The 22512-nt window shown below is 37.7% G+C and overlaps 1 protein-coding gene across 1 annotated transcript in view; it reads left to right on the plus strand.

Annotated features, from left to right (window-relative positions):
* LOC124709134 (sodium channel protein para) overlaps nucleotides 1–22512 on the plus strand; it is an 878324-nt gene that overhangs the window by 756256 nt on the left and 99556 nt on the right. Inside the window, exons 30-31 of the mRNA XM_047240797.1 lie at nucleotides 5262–5369; nucleotides 18090–18360. Coding sequence (XP_047096753.1) covers nucleotides 5262–5369; nucleotides 18090–18360 — 379 coding nt within the window. The remainder of the gene's footprint in view (nucleotides 1–5261; nucleotides 5370–18089; nucleotides 18361–22512) is intronic.

A 22512-nucleotide genomic window follows, 5' to 3' on the forward strand; every position in this document is an offset into this window, starting at 1 on the left:
TTCCTTCTAACTTCACATATTAATGCACTTTGGCTTAAGTGTGATCAAAACACACACCACAGTGTGTTGTTTCAGGGCTATGTTATATGGAACTACGAAAACTGTGAACAATTTGAAATACATATTACTCGGTGGGGCAACCATTTTGTTTGTTTTGCGTGAATATACTCTATTAATTGCAACTGTTTCCACGGCACTAAGCTACTCACTTGTGTCTGTGTCTAACAGCACATAGTCCTCTGTGATATATAGCTTCCATTATAACTGATGTTTCATAGATAAATTTCAGTGATTGCAATAAATTTCTATTATCATTATAAAGTGATTTTTATGGTTATAGTGACATTTTATCATCTAAGAATTTTTGTTTTGTTTCTCTGGGAAGGCATGTTTTTGTCCCCTATAATAGCTGTGAAGCTTCCCTGGAAATTTGGTATCATGTCCAACTCATTCTAGGTTCCACCCATCCCCACATATTTGAAGTTGTTGTGTACAGCTTTGATTTGCTAATTAGGTCAAAAAATAAGTTTTGTACTTAAGTAGCACAATAAATTGTATTGTCTGTACTACTGTTATGATTTTTTTTAAAAATAACAAATTTTTTCTTATGCTTATGGTATCTCGTCCTTTTTGTTGGGCATTCATATGCTGGCTGTGGATTACCACTTCATCATCCACAATTTCTTCTGTTCTTTCACTTGTGCACTTTGTTTTATAAGGTTAGATGATCATTGCAATGCTCAGTCACAATGCTTCAATTATTTTCTGACCAAGGATACCTTCAATGATTTCATTGCGAGTCTGGCCATCCTCCATTCCATCAAATTGACAATATTCAGGAAGGCCTACATCAAACAAAACAGTGATGAAATCATCTATAGATTCTCCCTCACACTGAAATCATTAATTGAATGTCAGTTGCTCATAGATTACATTCATTTTGGGTATAAAATGATCATCAAAAGATTTTAATTCTTCTGTGTATTCTGTACACTGTTTCTCTCTTACACGTAATATCAGAAATAAATCCTTACCTTCTGGGCACATACAGTTAATTGATGACTTTATCTGTTGAGATTCTGGCTTTAAATTCAGTACCTAAGCATCTTGAAATCATTGAAATTATGTGAACCAGCGAGGCCATTGTACTGTGCAACCAAAATTAAATGATTAAGACAGTTGCCAAACTCTGTGTACCATGATTGTGAATTTTTTTGTGCACACAAAAAGTTTGCAAAACTGAGCAACTTTTTAGTAATAATTATTGCCAGATTTCTCTTATTCTTCTTGTTTTGCCATTGCCCCCATGTATTATTCATTCAAAAAATAATACCCAAGGGTGATATGGTAAATGTGAGAACTTTCTATCTGCTTCCACATCAACTATTTCTAATGTCTTCTACAGATCAATTCAAAAAATATATGGAAACATACAATGACACATGAACTGTGTAGCTTCAACACTTGCTCTTATTTAAATAATGTGACATTAAAAGATTTATTAAGTGATTCCCATTTTAACATATGAAAACAATATTCTTGTCATCTCAGAGTTTTCAGCGTAGTATCTGATAATGTATCGTGTGTTGTAGTATTACTGGCCTCTGGGCACTGTTCCATCATCTTTTCTCAAATGATGGAGTGCTTAATATGTTTAATGTGATGATGAAATTTGAAGCTGTGTGTCAGTCTTGCTGTAGCTTCATTTCAGTCTGAAGAGAGGGAACTTATATTTGTTTCAGCTTTCCCAGTTCTCAGAATTAACTTACTCAGCCAGATGATTTCCTCGATAGCATCATCTGTAGGAATAATGTTTGCTTCAGTGATAGATGTACCTATTATAGTTTTTTATTTAGCCATGAAATATGACCAACAGCATGAATTATTTCAGAACCTAATGGAGCAGCTAATCATAGTCTATAACAATGAAGACAATCAATTATTGACAAAATTATTTAACTGGATAGACAAAAAATCTACTCATTAAGTGGTGGCAGAACACACATAAAAAGACGGTTGTAATTGGCAAGATTTCGGAGCCCGTGGCTCCTTCTTCAGGCAGAAGGGTTGAAGGGGATGGAAAAAGGGTGAAGGAAAAGCCCTGGAGGTCTAGGGGTAGATTTTGGAAAGGCACCCAGAACCTCAGGTCGGGGAAGACTTACTGTACGGGATGAGGAGGAAAGACTTCTCATCCCATTTGGTAAGTCTTCCTTGACCCGCAGTTCTAGGTGACTGCATCACTATGACAGTTAAATATACTACAGTTCATATTTTGATGATAATCAGTGCTCAAATCAAGTGTTCCAAAAATATACTCATTTCATGTATCCTAGAGTGCAGAATTTATCTTGAATGACAATATATACCTTAGGCAATATAAGGTGTTCCAGTCGTCAGTTACATAAATGGTCAATTTCTGCATTTGAAGTCTGTGTTTCCTTCATCATAGATGACAAAATAGCTTTGCATTCTTCAAAATACAGTCACTTCAATACATTAATTTCATATGCATTCTGACTTATTTTATACTGGACCATTACCAAACCATTTAATATCAAAATTCAGGAAGAATGATTTTGGTTTCAACATTATTTTGAAATAAGCTTTCAGATCATTGGTGAAGTTATCAGCGTTCTCTTGATCTGTAATTTGAACCGATCTATCAATCATGTGGAGAATGATGATAAGCTTTTTATCACAATATTCTTAATATGTAAACATGTGTTTGCTTCTTTTGTCTTTTTATATCACTCTGGTTTGTTCAAAGTCCCCATATAAAAAATGGAGTGGATGCATCGAGTTACAGCAACATAAAAAATGGAACAAAATGTGCATAACTTTGTTGTTAGACTAAAGATCAAATCTTTTGATCACAAATTGTGCCTTGTACTTGTCAACATTTCCATCTGGTTTAAATTTTATGTGAGAAACACATTTACAAGGTATGGTCTTTTCTCCTTTTAGGAAACCAGTCAGGTCTCAAATCTGATTTTCTTCCAGTCCCTTCATTTTACTGCCCAGAGCTTGTTTTCAGTTGACATAATATTTGCCCTTAAGTGCTTTTTTGTAGCTTTCAGGATCTTGTTCTTCTTCTGTGCATTCTTCCTCTCCATATTCCAAGTCACATAATGCACATAAATAGATGTATCTCGAGTTCTTTATTTCATATATTTTTCCATCCAGAGATTTTCTTTATTGTTGTACTTTAGGGTCTGATGGAAATAGAGCAAATCATTCACACTTCTTTATAAGCATTGAAACTGTAAACCAAAGAAAGATACATTGTCATGATGAAAAGTCATATGCCATTCACATAGCCATAAAGGCTGAAAGAAAGGGCATAAGTGAAATAAAAGTAAAAATATGATTTACAGAAGACAGAGTGCTATAACTTAAAATGAGAACAGCCTTACACAAATAAAGGAAAATTTACTCAATCACAAACTAAACTCATATACAAATCCTGAAATATCATGAAAATAATAAAAAGTAAGAAGAAGAATTTCCCAGTGTCAAATTTTAAGAAGCTGATGTGAAAGTAAACAAGCTTTTCATTTAGAAAATAATGTCTTTGAGGATGATACAGTTAAGTAAAATCTGAAAATGTGTAAGTTCCTGTAAAAACAGTTCACATCCTCTCAGTATTCAACAACAGTATAGTAGAAATTATTTATTATTGGAATTGAGACTTATAACTTCTTATTTTATTGATAAGTAAATAAAAATTGTAATATTTATTAATTTACAGTACAGATTTCATGCCCTAAAAGAAATGTTGTATTGGGGTAAAAGATTTGTTAAGACATGGATTTTAAGTATGTTTAGATTGAAACATGCTCACTCTAGAAAGAACAAGACAAATAACATGTGTAAATTGATGTTTTAAAAGCATATGTATTAAGTACAGCAATAAACCATGTGCTTTAATTTCATTTATTTAATCAGATATTTGATGTATTTTAATCGATACATGTTGTATCATTACATATAGGCCCTGAACTTTTGGTTATAGAATGACAATTACGTAATGTATTCTACAATTTTGTGCGTGTATAGCACAGATTACAGCATAATATATATATATGACATTTTGTGCTGTATTAAGTTCTTCTTTACAATTTATGGCTAATCTGATGTATCTTCACTCATGATGTGCATGCTTCCAGAGACCGCATGCCCATTAAGTTCACAGGCCTGCTTATAGAGGCCACCTTGTTCAGCCCCCTTGCATGCTCTGGTGAGCTGCCAAAGAAACAGTATTATTTAAGCAATCACAAACGAGTGTAAGCCTATTCTGAAACCTGTATTACTGTTGCCCATTCAGTGTGTTCAGTGCTACATGCAACCTGTACTCCATTGTTTCTTACATTGGCTTTGCAAAGTACTATGTTCCATAAATCATGTTTGTTCTCACTGTAACATAATTCCCTTATGTGTAGATGGTTTGAATAAGCAAAGAATGAAAAACTTTTGGCAGTAGCCTTTAAGTGAAAGAAAAGTAACTTCTTGCCAAAAACATGTTTTTAATGGATGGAATGAAATATTATTATTTGAATTTGGGTACAGGCAGGAGAAAATAAAGAATTAACAACACTAAAAATGATCATTTCAGTGACTGATATTCTATAAATGCAGAACATGAAAATGAAACATCTTTCAACACTAGTGTGATACCTAAAGAACTTGACAGCATAACAAAAGATTTACTAATCCTCATCTATGCTGCAAACTAAATTTTCATAACACTACAGTGAAAAAATTGTGAAAATAATTCATATTCTATTTAACCTTCCTGAAGCTTTTTGTTTGTGTATTAAAATCATGTTTAAAGATTGTAGTGTGATCTATGCCATTAGTGACTGAACTTGAGATTTTTTCCCTCTTCTGATCTCTCTCTCTCTCTCTCTCTCTCTCTCTCTCTCTCCCTCTCCCTCTCCCTCCCTCCCTCCCCCTCCCTCCCTCCCTCCCTCCCTCCCTCTCCCTGTTTCTGGTTGTGTCTAAGTGTGAGTTTGTGTAGATGGGTGTGGTATGGAGAAGATGGTTCTTTAATTATTTCTGAACTCTTAATACAAATCATGTCACACAGGCTTAATTTGGATGTCTTGTTTCTTAGTAATTGACCTGAAAGGTTGTTAGAAAGTTTATCCGTTTTCCAAATAGAAAATTGTGATTTAAATCTTCCATGAAAATAATGGAAAATTTTTGGGCTAAAAATGTGAGCAATGTTTCGGCAAATAAGTATAGTTCTTTTCCTCCTTTACGCAGGTGGCTCTTTGGAATTGTTCATGACTGAGGATCAGAAGAAGTACTATAATGCTATGAAGAAAATGGGCTCAAAGAAACCCCTAAAGGCTATACCACGTCCAAGGGTAAGATATAACAACAGAATGTCAGGCTTTTTTTCTACTATTGAAGATCTTTTAATATCTGAAATTATTTTATTACATTCTGCCAGCTAATTGTGCACTTTCACTGCAACTGTAAGATCACATCCAAAGCCTCCACTTACTGTTTTACTGTAGGCTCTTGAGACACACTATCACAATATTATTGACTCAAGTCACCATCTACAAAGCTGATTTGATGAAGTTCCCCATTCCCATCATTTGCCAGACATCCTCTTCACCTCAGCATGGCTGTCACATCTTCCATCATCAGTGATATATCTTATATACTCATATCCAGGCCTGTTTTTTTGGTTATTTCCTTCCGCCATCTCTTCAGCAGTAGTTTTCAGTAACAGTTAATGTTCCAACATATGCCCAGCCATTCTACATTTTCGCTTCATTAAGTAACATTCCTGCTGTCAAAAAATACCACAACCAGATACTTTTTAGACATAATTAATGTTTTCTCATGTAATTAAATGAGATTATTACAACATCTAAGGAGTTTTGAAACACAGATCTAACATGATTGTCGTTCTGTTAAATCTTCATTTTTATTTTATTTTTTTTTTATTTTTATTTTTTTTTTTATTTTTATTTTTATTTTTTTTTTTATTTTTTTTTGCAGCAAAAGTTAGTTACATATTTACTGGTTCCATAGATCAGTTTCATGATAAATATTATTAGGAACATGTCAAAAGAACATACATAGAGCACTACTATACAACAAGAAAAAATAAAGAATAATATTTATATGACTATGTGCTGGTCATTTACAGGCTCTTTTTTTTTATTTATTTTTTTTTTGTATAAATTTCTGAAAATATATCTGTCATTGAGTTAAAAAAAACTAACAATACCCTCTATTGGGTTTAATACTTATTTGCTCAAATTCAGAACTTGTGACAGTGTCATCATTGCATAAATTGGTTTTCTTAATTTTTCACAAAGTGGAAAGTTGAGGGTGGAATAACAACAATATTATGATATTCACCACATAGAGGAGATGTTGAGTCACAGATGGGCACACATGGAAAGATTGCCGTTCATTTAAGCTTTTGGCCAAAGGCTCTTCTTCTGGAGCAGAAAACACGTTCACACTGGCACAACTCACACACATACATGTGACCACTGTCTCTGGCCAGCCACAGCAGCCCAAACAGCACTACACCTTCCCCCACCCCTACCTTGCAGTCCCTCCCCCTCTCCACCCCAGCCTCCTCCTTTACCCCCACCACCCACACCAGACTGCTTTTGCAACTAGTGCTGTTGCTGTCTGCAGTCTAGCCACAGTGACCAAACACAGTGATTGTGAGGTGTGTGTGTGTGTGTGTGTGTGTGTGTGTGTGTGTGTTTTCTATTTTGAAAGAACACCTTTTTACCAAAAGTATGGCAGTCTTCTTGCTGTGTCTGTCTGCAAATCAATATCTCCTCTATATGGTGAGTATGTCCTTTTATGGCATAAGAGATCAATGTGATGCTCCCAAGAGAGATGCTTACCTAACATTACTCCAAGAAAAGCAATTTTATCATCCAATTTTATTTCTCTGCCATCATCAGACGCAAAATTAGTTGGACTCCATCAAGATTGTGGTATAGTTGAAAGCCCATTAGATATGTTTTACTAATGTTTTGGGGCAAGTGATTATATTTTAAGTAATTTTTCAATTCAAGGAAATACACCAGAACAATTTTGTGCCAGATCATTCCTGTTGCGTCCTCATTAACAACTCTTGTGTCATCTGCATAGTGAAGTACTTTGCTATTATGCACAGTGGGTAGATCATTAACATACAAGGGCTATTCAGAAGGCAAGGTCTGATTGGTCGTGAACTGGAAACCACTGTGGAAATTAAAAATGTTTTATTTGCAACAGTTAGCTACACCTTCCAGCTATTTCTTTAAAATATTCACTGCACCTAATTAGACATTTGTTGTGGCATTGTACCAACATTCCAATGCACACGTCATAGAAGGCAGCCACCTGTGTTTTCCACCAATTCTCTGCACTGGTCTGCACCTCAGTGTCTGTTTCAAAATTTGATCTTCATAGCCAGGGGTTCATGTGAGCAAAGACGAGAATCAGTGGGAGGGGGGGTGGGGGGGGGGGTGCACCTCTAAGCTATATGGAGAGAGGGCGATCAAAGATTCCCATCGAAAATGCTACAGGATCATCTTCATTGTCCCTGCAGTATGCTGCAGTGAAGAAGGAAATGCATGACAGTTACAATATGTGGGCTGCATAAAACCAGGTGAGATCTCATGGCAGGCACCATGACTTGGCAGGAGACACTATTTTCGAGTCATCTTTACATGATCACTGTGCTCTCAGAACTGAAAATAGTGATGTGATACAATTGGCGGGCATAGTAGACATACTGTGTGCCCAACACATCTATACAAAGCTTCATTGAATTTTCACTGTGGTTTCCATTTTCCATCTGATCAGGTCTTACTTTCTGAATAGCCATTGTATAATAGAAATAATAAAGGCTCCAGAACTGACCCTTAGGGTATACGAAACTACTATAGCTGTACTTTTTAAATAATGTTACCCACTTTGTGTGTGACTTGTGTGACCTGATGAGTTGTGTAGGTACTGTAAGAAACTTTTTGCTGTTCCTCTGATACCACAAATTTCTTGTTCATTTAGTAGTAGCTCATGAGATGCTGTGTCAAATGCATGTGACACATCTAAGAACAAATATGCCACCCTTTATTTTTAATCTAATTACTAAGTAATGTATGCACCAGGTCACATATTGTTAATGTATGCATCAGATCACATATGGTAGATGTTGCAAAGTAGCCTTTCCTAATACCATGTTGGGTTTCTTGTAACACTTTTTTTTTACAAGAAATTTTAGTTATCTCAGTTGTATAATTTGTTTTAATACTGTTCTTAGGATTGGAATTAAACAGATTGGTCGGTACTTTTCGACTTTGTCTGTACTGTGTTTTTGATACAGTGGTTTGATTATCGCGCAAATTCTAATTTAGTTGAAACCACACATTTATTCAAACTTTCATTGAATAGGTGAATCTGAACAGGAAAGAGTGGGTGTTTGCATCTTTTTAGTAGAGAATTTAGTCTCAGTTTTGTTTCTAACTGTGTCTGTTTCTGTTGTATATGTTTTATAAATATATGGTGGTTTTTGTATCTGGAAAGGAGTTGTATAATCATCAGCACTAGAATTCACATGTAAGCTATTTGAATTAATAAAAGTTGTGTTAAAAGGGTTACTGATCTTATAAGAGTCTAAAATGCTTACACTATCAGTCCTCATTTGGCTTAGATGTCTGTCAAGTCTCTCATTTACACAATACCATACTGATTTCCTAATGTTACTTAAGTTTACTGTTTTTTGTTGTATAATTTTCTTGGTGTAGCAGTACATATACAACCTTTGTTAATAGGCTTTTTGGCATGTTTGGTAGTTATCTTTAGCTGGTGTCTCTGGGAACTCTTTATATATTTTCCAAGTAATAAACATTTTCTGCTTCACTTGTTTCACTTCTGAAGGCAGCCTTACATGGTTTTGAGCATATTTATTTTTTAAAGTAATTGAACATCTTTGACTGAATGGGCAAAGAAGGTGTTATAAAAATTATTCCACTTGCCTGCAACATTTTTTGCGTAACATATATCATTCCCTGTCTTCGGCTTCAGTGTAGACTCGACTATTCTAAAGATTTTAAATACGGAATTTCCATTGTCTGGCAAAGATGCAGAGAAGTTAAGGTTTATTGTATCAACTCCACAGGAGTCTGTTCTCTTTTCAGAAGAACACTGTGGGCAAAAGCTAAATGTGTAACAGTCTTTTCATTGTGCCTGTCTGCAACTCAATGTGTCATCTTTACAAGTAGCAATCTTTTCTTTTCCTAATATTGTTGATATTCCAACCTGGAGTTTCCATTGTTTGCTACAGTTATCTAAGCTGGTGCAAATGTGGAGATGAACCTCAGTATTCACAGCAGAAAATTCAGCCAAGTGTGATATCTATGGTGTCATTCACTTTTTGAATGCAGAAAACACTCAGCATTTACAAAATTACAGCCAAATGAAACAGTGCACAGAGGAAAGTGTAATGACTGTGTCTTCCATGAAAAAATGGTGAAGCGTTTTTAATGAAAGAAGAATGAATTTACATGATGATCATTGTAATGCTAGTCATCACTCATTTTGGAGATATTCAAGTGATAAACACAAGATACAGATACTTTACTTCACATGGTACATCTCTACCAGAAATTTCAAGTTCAGTTGTACAAGATGAGGTCAAAGATCAGCTAAGCCACGAAAGAGGGTGTTTCCAAATTATTGAATAGAGACCATCAAATTGGAGCTGCTCTTCATTTCTGAAACAAATACCAAAAAGATTATGACACATTATTCATTTGCGTTGTTAAGGAAAATGAGACTTGGATTTTATATGAAACTTGGAAAGTCAAACATCAAGCAATGGAATGATGTCATACGAATTCCTCAAAAGACAGGAAAGCAAAGTCATACTTGAACACAGGAAGGCCATGGAAAATGTTTTAGGCATCATAAGGTATTACTCTCCCCCTGAACCATGGACCTTGCCATTGGTGGGGAGGCTTGCTTGCCTTGGCAATACAGATAGCCGTACTGTAGTTGCAACTACAACGGAGGGGTATCTGTTGAGAGGCCAGACAATCGTGTGGTTCCTGAAGAAAGGCAGCAGCCTTTTCAGTAGTTGCAGGGGCAACAGTCTGGATGATTGACTGATATGGCCTTGTAATATTAACCAAAACAGCATTGCTGTGCTGGTACTGTGAACAGCTGAAGGCAAGGGGAAACTACAACAGTAATTTTTCCCGAGGACATGCAGCTTTACTGAATGGTCAGATGATAACAGTGTCCTCTTGGGGAAAACATTCCAGAGGTAAAAGAGTCCCCCATTTGCATCTCGAGGTAGGGACTACTCAGGAGGACATCGTTATCAGTAGAAAGAAAACTGGCGTTCAACGGATCGAAGTGGGGAATGTCAGATCCCTTAATTGGGCATGTAGGATAGAAAATTTAAAAAGGGAAATGGATAAGTTAAAGTTAAATATAGTTGGAGTACTGAAGTTCGGTGCCAGAAGGAACAAGACTTCTGGTCAGGTGAATACAGGGTTATGAATACAAAATCAAATAGGGGTAATGCAGGGATAGGTCAAATAATGAATAAAAAAATAGTAGTGCGGGTAAGCTACCACAAACAGCATAGTGAGCATATTATAGTGGCCAAGATAGACATGAAGCCCATGCCTACTACAGTAGTACAAGTTTATATGCCAACTAGCTCTGCAGATGACGAAGAAATTGAACAAATGTATAATGAGATAAAAGAAATTATTCAGATAGTGAAGGGAGACAAAAATTTAATAGTCAGGGGGGACTGGAATTCGATAGTAAGAAAAGGAAGAGAAGGAAAAGTAGTAGGTGAACATGGAATAGGAATAAGGAATGAAAGAGGAAGCCACCTGGTAGAATTTTGCACAGAGCGTAATTTAATCATAACACTTAGTTTAAAAATCACGAAAGAAGGCTGTATACGTGGAAGAGGCCTGGAGACACTGGAAGGTTTCAGATAAATTCTATAATGGTAAGACAGAGATTTAGGAACCAGGTTTTAAATTGTAAGACATTTCTCGGAGTAGTAGTGGACTCTGGCCACAATTTATTGTTTATGAAGTCTAGATTAAAACTGAAGAAACTGCAAAAAGGTGGGAATTTAAGGAGGTGGGACCTGGATAAACTGAAAGAACCAGAGGTTGTAGAGAGTTTCAGAGAGAGCATTAGGGAACAATTGAGAAGAACGGGGGAAAGAAATACAGTAGAAGAAGAATGGGTAGCTTTAAGAGATGAAACAGTAAAGGCAGCATTGAATCAAGTAGGTAAAAAGATGAGGGCTAGTAGAAATCCTTGGAAACAAAAGAGATGCTGAATTTAAATAATGAAAGGAGAAAATATAAAAATGTGGTAAATGAAGGCAAAAAGAATACAAATGTCTCAAAAATGAGATTGACAGGAAGTGCAAAATGGCTAAGCAGGGATCGCTAGAGGACAAATATAAGGATGTAGAGGCATATATCACTAGGGGTAAGATAGAGACTGCCTATGGGAAAATTAAATAGACCTTTGGAGAAAAGAGAACCACCTGTATGAATATCAAGAACTCAGATAGAAACCCAATTCTAAGCAAAGAAGGGAAAGCAGAAAGGTGGAAGGAGTATACCGAGGGTCTATACAGGGGTGATGTGCTTGAGGACAATATTATAGAAATGGAATAGGATGTAGATGAATATAAGATGGGAGATATGATATTGCATGAAGAATTTGATAGAGCATTGAAAGACATAAGTCGAAACAAGGGCCCAGGAGTAGACAACATTCCATTAGAATTAGTGACGGCCTTGGGAGAGCCAGCCATGACAAAACTCTACCATCCGGTGAGCAAGTTGTATGTGATAGGCAAAATACCCTCAGACTTCAAGAAGAATGTAATAATTCCAATTCCAAAGAAAGCATTTGTTGACAGATGTGAAAATTACCAAATTATCATTTTAATAAGTCACAGCTGCAATATACTAACATGAATTCTTTTGCAGACAAATGGAAAAACTGGTAGAATCCGACCTTGGGGAAGATCAGTTTGGATTCTATACAAATGTTGGAACACACGAGGCAATACTGACCCTACGACTTATCTTACAAGATACATTAATAAAAAGCAAACCGACGTTTCTAGCATTTAGAGACTTAGAAAAAGTTTTTGACAATGTTGACTGGAATACTTTCTTTCAAATTCTGGAGGTGGTAGAGATCAAGTACAGGGAGCAAAAGGCTATTTACACTTTGTACAGGTGCCAGACAGCAGTTATAAGAGTCAAGGAGCATGAAAGGGAAGCAGTGGTTGGGAAGGGAGTGAGACACGGTTGTAGCCTACCTCCGATGTTATTCAATCTGTATATTGAGCATTCAGTAAAGGAAACAAAAGAAATATTTGGAGTATGAATTAAAATTCATGGAGAAGAAATAAAAACTTTGGGGTTTGCTTATGACATTTTAATTCTGGGAGAGACAGCAAAGGACCTGGAAGATCAGTTGAATGGAATGGACAGTGTCTTGAAAGGAGGATGTAAGATGAACATCAACAAAAGCAAATCGAGAATAATGGTATGTGGTCAAATTAAATCAAGTGATGCTGAGAGAATTAGATTAGGAAATGAGTCACTTAAAGTAGTAGATGAGTTCTGATTTACCAACTAACCTGCCTACACTGTGAAGCTTTCTATGTGGGAATGACCAGCAACAAACTGTCCATTCGCATGAATGGACACAGGCAGACAGTGTTTGTTGGTAATGAGGATCACCCTGTGGCTAAACATGCCTTGGTGCATAGTCAGCACATCTTGACACAGTGTTACACCGTCTGGGTTATCTGGATACATCCCACTAACACCAACCTATCCGAACTCCGGAGATGGGAACTTGCTCTTCAATATATCCTCTCTTCCCGTTATCCACCAGGCCTCAATCTCCGCTAATTTCAAGTTGCCGCCACTCATACCTCACCTGTCATTCAACAACATCTTTGCCTCAGCACTTCCACCTCAACTGACATCTCTGCCCAAACTCTTTGCCTTTGAATATGTCTGCTCAAAATTCCAATCAACACAATCTGGCACCACAACACCCTAATTCAGTAGTTAAACTTTCCTCCAAACCTCTCTCCCAATCCGAAACCTCTGTCCTATCCAAAGGCCTCACCTTCAGCCCCACTCCCAGATTCAACCAAACAGCCCTTTAAACCCAGTCTCTCCCATCTACTCAGTCTCCCACTTCCAGCTCCACTCCCTCCAAAACCTCAAAATTCCAATCAACACAATCTGGCACCACAACACCCTAATTCAGTAGTTAATTTTTCCTCCAAACCTCTCTCCCAATCCGAAACCTCTGTCCTATCCAAAGGCCTCACCTTCAGCCCCACTCCCAGATTCAACCAAACAGCCCTCGTCAAAGATTTACTGTCCTACACTCGTACTCTCTGCTGGAAGTATCACTTTGCCACGAAGAAAAATGATCCTAATCCTACCCCTAATGATCCAACTCCCCAAGACACTATCCAAATTGAACCCTGCCTGGAACAGTTCCGTCCTCCGTCCCAGCGGGACCCACCTCCTCTTCCTCAAAATCACTCTCTCCAAACCTTCCAGGAATTTCTGACTTCCAGCCTTGCCCTCAATCCTTCTTAAAAAACCTTAATCCTACTCCCAACATCACCACTGCTGAAGCCCAGGCTATCCGTGATCTGAAGGCTGACCGGTCCATCGTCATTCTTCCGGCGGACAAGTGTTCCACGACCGTGGTACTTGATCGTCGGGAGTATGTGGCTGAGGGACTGCGTCAGCTTTCAGACAACACCACATACAAAGTTTGCCAAAGTAATCCCATTCCTGATGTCCAGGCAGAGCTTCAAGGAATCCTCAGAACCTTAGGCCCCCTACAAAACCTTTCACCTGACTCCATCAACCTCCTGACCCCACCGACACCCCGCACCCCTACCTTCTACCTTCTTCCTAAAATTCACAAACCCAATCATCCCGGCCGTCCCATTGTAGCTGGTTACCAAGCCCCCACAGAACGTATCTCTGCCTACGTAGATCAACACCTTCAACCCATTACATGCAGTCTCCCATCCTTCATCAAAGACACCAACCACTTTCTCGAACGCCTGGAATCCTTACCCTATCCGTTACCCCCAGAAACCATCCTTGTAACCATTGATGCCACTTCCTTATGCACAAATATCCCGCACGTCCAGGGCCTCGCTGCGATGGAGCACTTCCTTTCACGCCAATCACCTGCCACCGTACCTAAAACCTCTTTCCTCATTACCTTAGCCAGCTTCATCCTGACCCACAACTTCTTTACTTTTGAAGGCCAGACATACCAACAATTAAAGGGAACAGCCATGGGTACCAGGATGGCCCCTTCGTACGCCAACCTATTCATGGGTCGCTTAGAGGAAGCCTTCTTGGTTACCCAGGCCTGCCAACCCAAAGTTTGGTACAGATTTATTGATGACATCTTCATGATCTGGACTCACAGTGAAGAAGAACTCCAGAATTTCCTCTCCAACCTCAACTCCTTTGGTTCCATCAGATTCACCTGGTCCTACTCCAAATCTCATGCCACTTTCCTTGATGTTGGCCTCCACCTGTCCAATGGCCAGCTTCACACGTCCGTCCACATCAAACCCACCAACAAGCAACAGTACCTCCATTACGACAGCTGCCACTCATTCCACATCAAACGGTCCCTTCCCTACAGCCTAGGTCTTTGTGCAAACGAATCTGCTCCAGTCCGGAATCCCTGAAGCATTACACCAACAACCTGACAACAGCTTTCGCATCCCGCAACTACCCTCGCGACCTGGTACAGAAGCAAATAACCAGAGCCACTTCCTCATCCTCTCAAACCCAGAACCTCCCACAGAAGAGCCACAAAAGTGCCCCACTTGTGACAGGATACTTTCCGGGACTGGATCAGATTCTGAATGTGGCTCTCCAGCAGGGATACGACTTCCTCAAATCCTGCCCTGAAATGAGATCCATCCTTCATGAAATCCTCCCCACTCCACCAAGAGTGTCTTTCCGCCGTCCACCTAACCTTCGTAACCTCTTAGTTCCTCCCTATGAAATCCCCAAACCACCTTCCCTACCCTCTGGCTCCTACCCTTTTAACCGCCCCCGGTGTAAAACCTGTCCCATGCACCCTCACACCACCACCACCTACTCCAGTCCTGTAACCCAGAAGGTGTACACGATCAAAGGCAGAGCCACATGTGAAAGCGCCCACGTGATCTACCAACTGACCTGCCTACACTGTGACGCATTCTATGTGGGAATGACCAGCAACAAACTGTCCATTCGCATGAATGGACACAGGCAGACAGTGTTTGTTGGTAATGAGGATCACCCTGTGACTAAACATGCCTTGGTGCACGGCCAGCACATCTTGGCACAGTGTTACACCATCCGGGTTATCTGGATACTTCCCACCAACACCAACCTATCCGAACTCCGGAGATGGGATCTTGCGCTTCAATATATCCTCTCTTCCCGTTACCCACCAGGCCTCAATCTCCGCTAATTTCAAGTTGCCTCCACTCATACCTCACGTGTCATTCAACATCATCTTTGCCTCAGCACTTCCGCCTTGACTGACATCTCTGCCCAAACTCTTTGTCTTTAAATATGTCTGCTTGTGTCGGTATATGTGTGGATGGAGATATGTGTGTGCGTGCGAGTGTATACCTGTCCTTTTTTCCCCCTAAGGTAAGTCTTTCCGCTCCCGGGATTGGAATGACTCCTTACTCTCTCCCTTAAAACCCACTTCCTTTCGTCTTTCCCTCTCCTTCCCTCTTTCCTGATGAGGCAACAGTTTGTTGCGAAAGCTTGAATTGTGTGTGTATGTTTGCGTTTGTTTGTGTGTCTGTCGACCTGCCAGCACTTTCATTTGGTAAGTCACATCATCTTTGTTTTTAGATATATTTTTCCTACGTGGAATGTTTCCCTCTATTATTACCATAAACAAAGATGTAGTGACTTACCAAATGAAAGTGCTGGCAGGTCGACAGACACACAAACAAACACAAACATACATACAAAATTCAAGCTTTCGCAACAAATTGTTGCCTCATCAGGAAAGAGGGAAGGAGAGGGAAAGACGAAAGGATGTGGGTTTTAAGGGAGAGGGTAAGTAGTCATTCCAATCCCGGGAGCGGAAAGACTTACCTTAGGGGGAAAAAAGGACGGGTATACACTCGCACACACACACATATCCATCCACACATATACAGACACAAGCAGACATATTTAAAGACAAAGAGTTTGGGCCTACGTGGAATGTTTCCTTCTATTATAACTATATATATATGTCCAGAGTTTTTATTGTTTCCTTTGGTGATCGAGTGAACATCAGAGAAATTACATAATAGAATTTATGGTCATTATGCTTTAAGAGAGAGTGTCATCCACTATCACTAGCCTTAATACTTATGAGAGTTGAGGAAACACATCTGTGGGCAAACCAAAGTTTGAAGCTGAATAGCTTAAGCTATCATGTAACTCTACAAAAAGTCATTGTTTTGGTAGCACTAGCGTGTGCTTGCAAAACATTGGACAAAAGGAGCAGTATAGTAATTCATTAGGTGAAAATCGGTTTTTTTTCTTTTGTAAATGTAGTGAATTTTGACATTCTGCCTATATTCATTCTGCTAAATTCCAGCATAATTCCAGCTTATTATATGCTACCCGTACAGCCAGTAACACATTTGTCATAAATATGATCTTATCTCCACATATGATCTCAGATTCTGAACTGAAAAATAGCAATGTTATGTATTTGAGGGCTTGGGAAATGTGATGGTGTTCTTTGCAGATACTAATAAACTGAAATGTGCTGGAAGCAGTAAAGAAGTTCTACAAGAAAATCTAAGCCACGTGGGATATTTGAGGTTCCCAACGAAGGTGGAAACTGTTAAATTAACCCTTTTCTGAAGTAAAGACTTTCAGTACCCAGAATCTCATTTACAGTCATTATTATGATAATTTTACTGATAGGTAAATGTTTTAGCCATCCTTTGTCTAACTGAAAGTCTATTTCTTATCACTTTTAATACCCCAGATATTTAAGTGAACATTAATCTTAGTACTACCAGCAAATATCACTTCAAAAGACTATAAATTTATGAGAGAAAATTGTTGGCCAATACTTAGCTACAGGAGGCAGGTTATTATCAGCACTGCCCATAGGTATATATAAAAATACACAACACTGTCCTAGCTTTTGTAACTAATAATTTCTTTCAAATGATGGAGTACAGCAATCAGTTGTCCTTTTCTTTCAGGTTTTATTAGGCAAATCTATATTTCATGGTATCAATGCATGTCCTGGTATGTCAGTCCCCTGTTGTTTGGGCTTCTGTCACATTTCATTCAAGACTCCCAACTGTGACAGAAGCTTGAACAACAGGGGACTGATGTACTAGGGCCTGCATTGATACCAGGAAATAGTGCATTGATAATGGCTAGGTACTAGCCAAAAAAATCTAGATTTGCCTAATAAAACCTGAAAGAAAAGGATGACTGATTGCTGTGTTCTATGATTTGAAAGACATATCACAGTCATTGAGTGCACCCACATTCCTAATGCAAGATAACATGGTGATGATAATAATTTCTTTCTCAGCAAGGAGAGTGGGGATACCACCCTCATCCCCACAATCGGTGGGTCCCTCTTATCCAGGGACCTGAGTGGCCTGCCCTTCCTTTTTAACCTTCCCCAACCAATCCCACCCTCTGCCCCAAGAAGGAAATATTATGTGCAAAAGGTAGGATAGTGTCATGTATTTTTGAATGTCCTTATTGGCCATACTGATAATTTGCCTCTTGTAGGTAAGTATTGACTGTTACTCTGTCTTATAATTTTAATATTAATATTGTTAAAGACTAGATATATGTGTGAACTATATTTTTCAATTTGATACACAATATTTTTCAAGTCATGATGTAGATCATTGTGTGTGTTAATCTAATGACAGTGTTATTCCCAGCAATCTGTATATCCTGGTTTACAACTATATACTACAAAATCCAAGTAATTTTCTTATGTTTTTATTACAGTGGAAGCCCCAAGCAATTGTATTTGAAATTGTGACCAATAAAAAGTTCGACATGATAATCATGTTGTTCATTGGCTTAAATATGCTGACGATGACGCTAGATCACTATCAGCAAACAGAAACCTTCAGTCAAGTTTTAGACTACCTCAATATGATCTTCATAGTCATTTTTAGTTCAGAATGCCTTATGAAAATATTTGCCCTTCGATATCACTACTTCAAAGAACCATGGAATCTCTTTGATTTTGTAGTTGTGATTTTGTCTATACTAGGTAAGTCTTCCAGCACTGTTTATATTATTTAATTTAGTCTTGTAATTAGATTAAAGTTATGTTGTCCATACTATTTCAGTTAAAAAAATTAATATGTTCCACTAATGATAAGATGAAATGCAGCAACAAAAATCCATGCACATTCAAATTTGAATTTTAACTATTAGAAGATAACCTGAAATTGGTAAATAAATTCCTACATGAAAAATAAGTAAATAACCTTGCACATTGTAAGTTCTAAATAGAAACTGCATTATTGCTGAATAAATAATGGCGTTGAGATCTTACTCTCTACTTGTCCTGAATAATGGGAACTAATCTAAAGCAGGGAATGCTAAAAACTTTGTTTAGTTGAAAATTAATGTTTTTATGTTTCTCATGGTGACATCATATACAAAATATAGATGATATTGAAGCGTTGAACTGTGACCACAATTCAGTCCTTTTATTTCCTTTCAAGAATATTTTAAAAAAGATTGTGCATAATTGCAATTATTATCACATTATCCAGACTCACCTCCTATCTTCATCACAATGCTATTTTTATAAAAGAACTCTGCAGTGATCTGAAGTGTAAAAAATATCCATTGAATATTTTATGTAACCTTTCCAGTGTATGATACAGTGACTAGAAGTATTTACAGATGCTGTAAAACTCAGGTAAATTAGCCATATTGTTGCTGTTGAGCAGCATTTTAGAATTTAATTTCAATAAATTTGCTCTCATAGAAATAAGTATATTTGTACCTCAGAGATGGACATATTAAATATTTTCACAAAATATCAAAACAACTGAATTCTGTGTAGGCTAAATTTAAGAAGATGTTGTTGTGGTCTTCAGTCCAAAGACTGGTTTGATGCAACTCTCCATGCTACTCTATCCTCTGCAAGTCCCTTCATCTCTGAGCAACTACAGCTACCTACATCCCTCTGAATCTGCTTACTGTATTCATCCCTTGGTCTCTCTTTACAGTCTTATCCCCCACACTTCCCCCCAATAATGAATTAGCGATCCCTTGATGCCTCAGAATGTATCCTACCAACCGATTCCTTCTTTTAGTCAGGTTGTACCACAAATTTCTCTTCTCCTCAGTTCTGATCAGCACGTCCTCATTAGTTATGTGATCTACCCATGTAATCTTCAGCATTATTCTGTAGCAGCAAATTTCAAAAGCTTCTATTCTCCTCTTGTCTAAACTAGTTATTGTCCATGTTTCATTTCCATACATGGCTATACTTCATACAAATACTTTCAGAAAGGACTTCCTGACACTTAATCCTATACTTGACGTTAACAAATTTCTCTTCTCCAGAAATGCTTTATTTGCCATTGCCAGTCCACATTTTATATCCTCTGTACTTCAACCCTCATCTGTTACTTTGCTTCCCAAATAGCAAAACTCTTATACTATTTTAAGTGACTCATTTTCTAATCTAATTCCCTCAGCATCATGGGATTTAATTTGACTACATTATATTATCCTCATTTTACTTTTGTTTGATCTCACATCCTCCCTTCAAGACATTATCCATTCCGTTTAACTGCTCTTCCAAGTCCTTTGCTGTCTCTGACTGATTTACCATGTCTTCATTCAACCTCAAAGTTTTTTTTCTTCTCCCTGGATTTTAATTCCTACTCCAAATTTTTCTTTTGTTTCTTTTACTGCAAGCCAACATACAGATCAAATAACCTCAGGGATAGGCTACAACCCTGTCTCACTCCCTTCTCAACCACTGCTTGTCATTTGTGGCCCTTGGCTCTTATAATTGCTATGTGGTTTCTGTACAAATTGTAAATAGCCTTTCGCTTTCTGTATTTTACTCCTGCGACCCTTAGAATTTGAAAGAGAGTATTTTGGTTAGCATTGCCAAAAGCTTTCTCTAAGTCTGTAAGTGCTATACAGGTAGGTTTGCCTTTCCTTGACCTATCTTATATGAGAAGTCATAGGATCAATATTGCCTCGCGTGTTCCTACATTTCTCCAGAATCCATACTGATCTTCCCCGGGTTTGGCTTCTAGGAGTTTTTCTGTAAAGGATTTCTGGTAGTATTTTACAGCCATGACTTGTTAAACTGATGATAGTTCAATAATTTTCACACCTGTCAGCACCTGCTTTCTTTGTAATTGGGATTATTATATTCTTCTTGAAGTCTGAGGATATTACTCCTGTCTCATATATCTTGCTCACCAGATGGTAGAGTTCTGTCATGGCTGTCCCAAGGCTATCAGTAGCTCTAATGGAATGTTGTCTACTGCCAGATCCTTGTTTCAACTTAAGTCTTCCGTTGCTTTGTCAAATTCTTCGTGCAGTGTCATCATCTTCATAAAAAATCCTTACAAGTAATAAAGTTTCATCGTGTAATTTTCTGCCTTGCTTTGGGCCCATCAGTGAACAAATTTTATCTGTATTATGAATATCCCCAGCTTTATGTACCATTCTTTGTGGTACACCAAAAGTTCTCTAATTTTTTCTCTTGTCCATAATGGAGGAGCAAAAGTAAGAATATGAATCTGTTCCCGCCTGCTGACAGTTGGTAATTTTTCTTTAGTTAATTTAATCAATTTATATAAATCATTAAGCTTTTGTTTTTCATCATGTTTAGTTGCTATACTTTCAGCCTCGGAACTACTGTCTTTGCATAATTCTTCTTCTTGAACATGAAGCACACAAGTCACTTTCTTTCATAGACTTTGCCTATTTGCCTTTATTTTAATTTTCCTATAACTAACTTTTTGGTGTGAAGCTGTAGAATGCATTTTTACTGGTGAACCACCTATACTTATTAAACTTGTACTAAATTTATCCAGATCTTTTCTATCTTCTGCTGCTTCTCAGTCTGCCCAGTCTTCATTGGACATAGTCTTCACTTCACTTTTATTTTCCTGACTGCTGTTTTTGTTTAGCTTTCTTTTGACCTGCTCCTGAAATTTCACTTAAAACATGTGTACTGCATGTTGAACACAACTTCTGCCCTGGAATGATAGTGGACTAACATGTAATATCTTACAGAACTGCTTAGCAAGATCAAGTGAAACAACTCGCAGATCACTCCTTATTGTTTTCTTGTGTCTTTTAAGTGGATCACAACAATGTATATGAGCATAACTTTCGTATTGATCCAGGTACTCAGTTTTATGGTGATTGCAAACATTACTTAAATCACAGTGCTACTTCTCATGGCAGCCATTTTGAAAAACACGTAGTCAGTAGTGACACCTGGTAGGGGAGGGAAATTTGAAAAGTTTTGTGATGCAGTGATATTTTTTAATTTACCTTGTTTAGTTCTATGGCAGGCCTAGCTGTCAATCTCCAAAGACTTTTTAAGTCTGTTATAAAGGAAATTTTCTTGTCTTTGTAATGATACTAGTCATAATATTGAGACACTGTAACTACAGTCTATACACAGTAATTTGTAATTTAAGTTGTGGACATTTAAAAGAAAGTAAAGCTTCTGTTTTCAAGGCTCAAATGACCCTTCATAATGTGATTACAACAAATCTGATATAGTATTTGAATTTTGCAGAAAATTTTACGTAAGAGCAGAAACATTCAAATCTTCCCTACTTCATTTTTAGGACAAGTTAAATAGATTTAAAACTACTAATTGAATTTGTGACAGCCACGGATGAATTTTTTTAGTATTTTAGGCTGAAAATCAGGTTGTTCTAGTTCTGGAACTGCTTCAAATAGAGGCCTGAAATTTTAAACCAGCCACTGTATATGTAAACAAACTATGTGTACCAAATTTCCTGAAAATCCAAAATAGTGGATTGTGTGTCGTGGTTCAGTTGATATAGAATGACATGTGAGTAAAACTTTAACTGCTGATGTATGTGTTTCCAGGACACCAGTTAGGTAAGGGAATTTGTGTGAGCAAGGCTCTAACTCCTAATGTACCTGAGTTTCTGTCAGTCACTCCTAGAATAGAGGTATTAACAATAGATCTGAACAAACAAAAACAAACCCTGTCCAAATAGGCCTTGAAGGCCCAATGGTACCGACCAGCTGTCATGTCATCCTCAGCCCATAGGCATCATCGGATGTGGATACAGAGAGGCTTGTGGTCAGCACACCACTCTCCCGGCCACTGTCAGTTATCGTGACAAGTGCTGCTTCTTTTCAATCAAGTAGCTCCTCAGTTGGCCTCACA

This window comes from Schistocerca piceifrons, chromosome 7 (assembly GCF_021461385.2).
Source record: "Schistocerca piceifrons isolate TAMUIC-IGC-003096 chromosome 7, iqSchPice1.1, whole genome shotgun sequence".
NCBI classification, from domain to species: Eukaryota; Metazoa; Arthropoda; class Insecta; order Orthoptera; family Acrididae; genus Schistocerca; species Schistocerca piceifrons.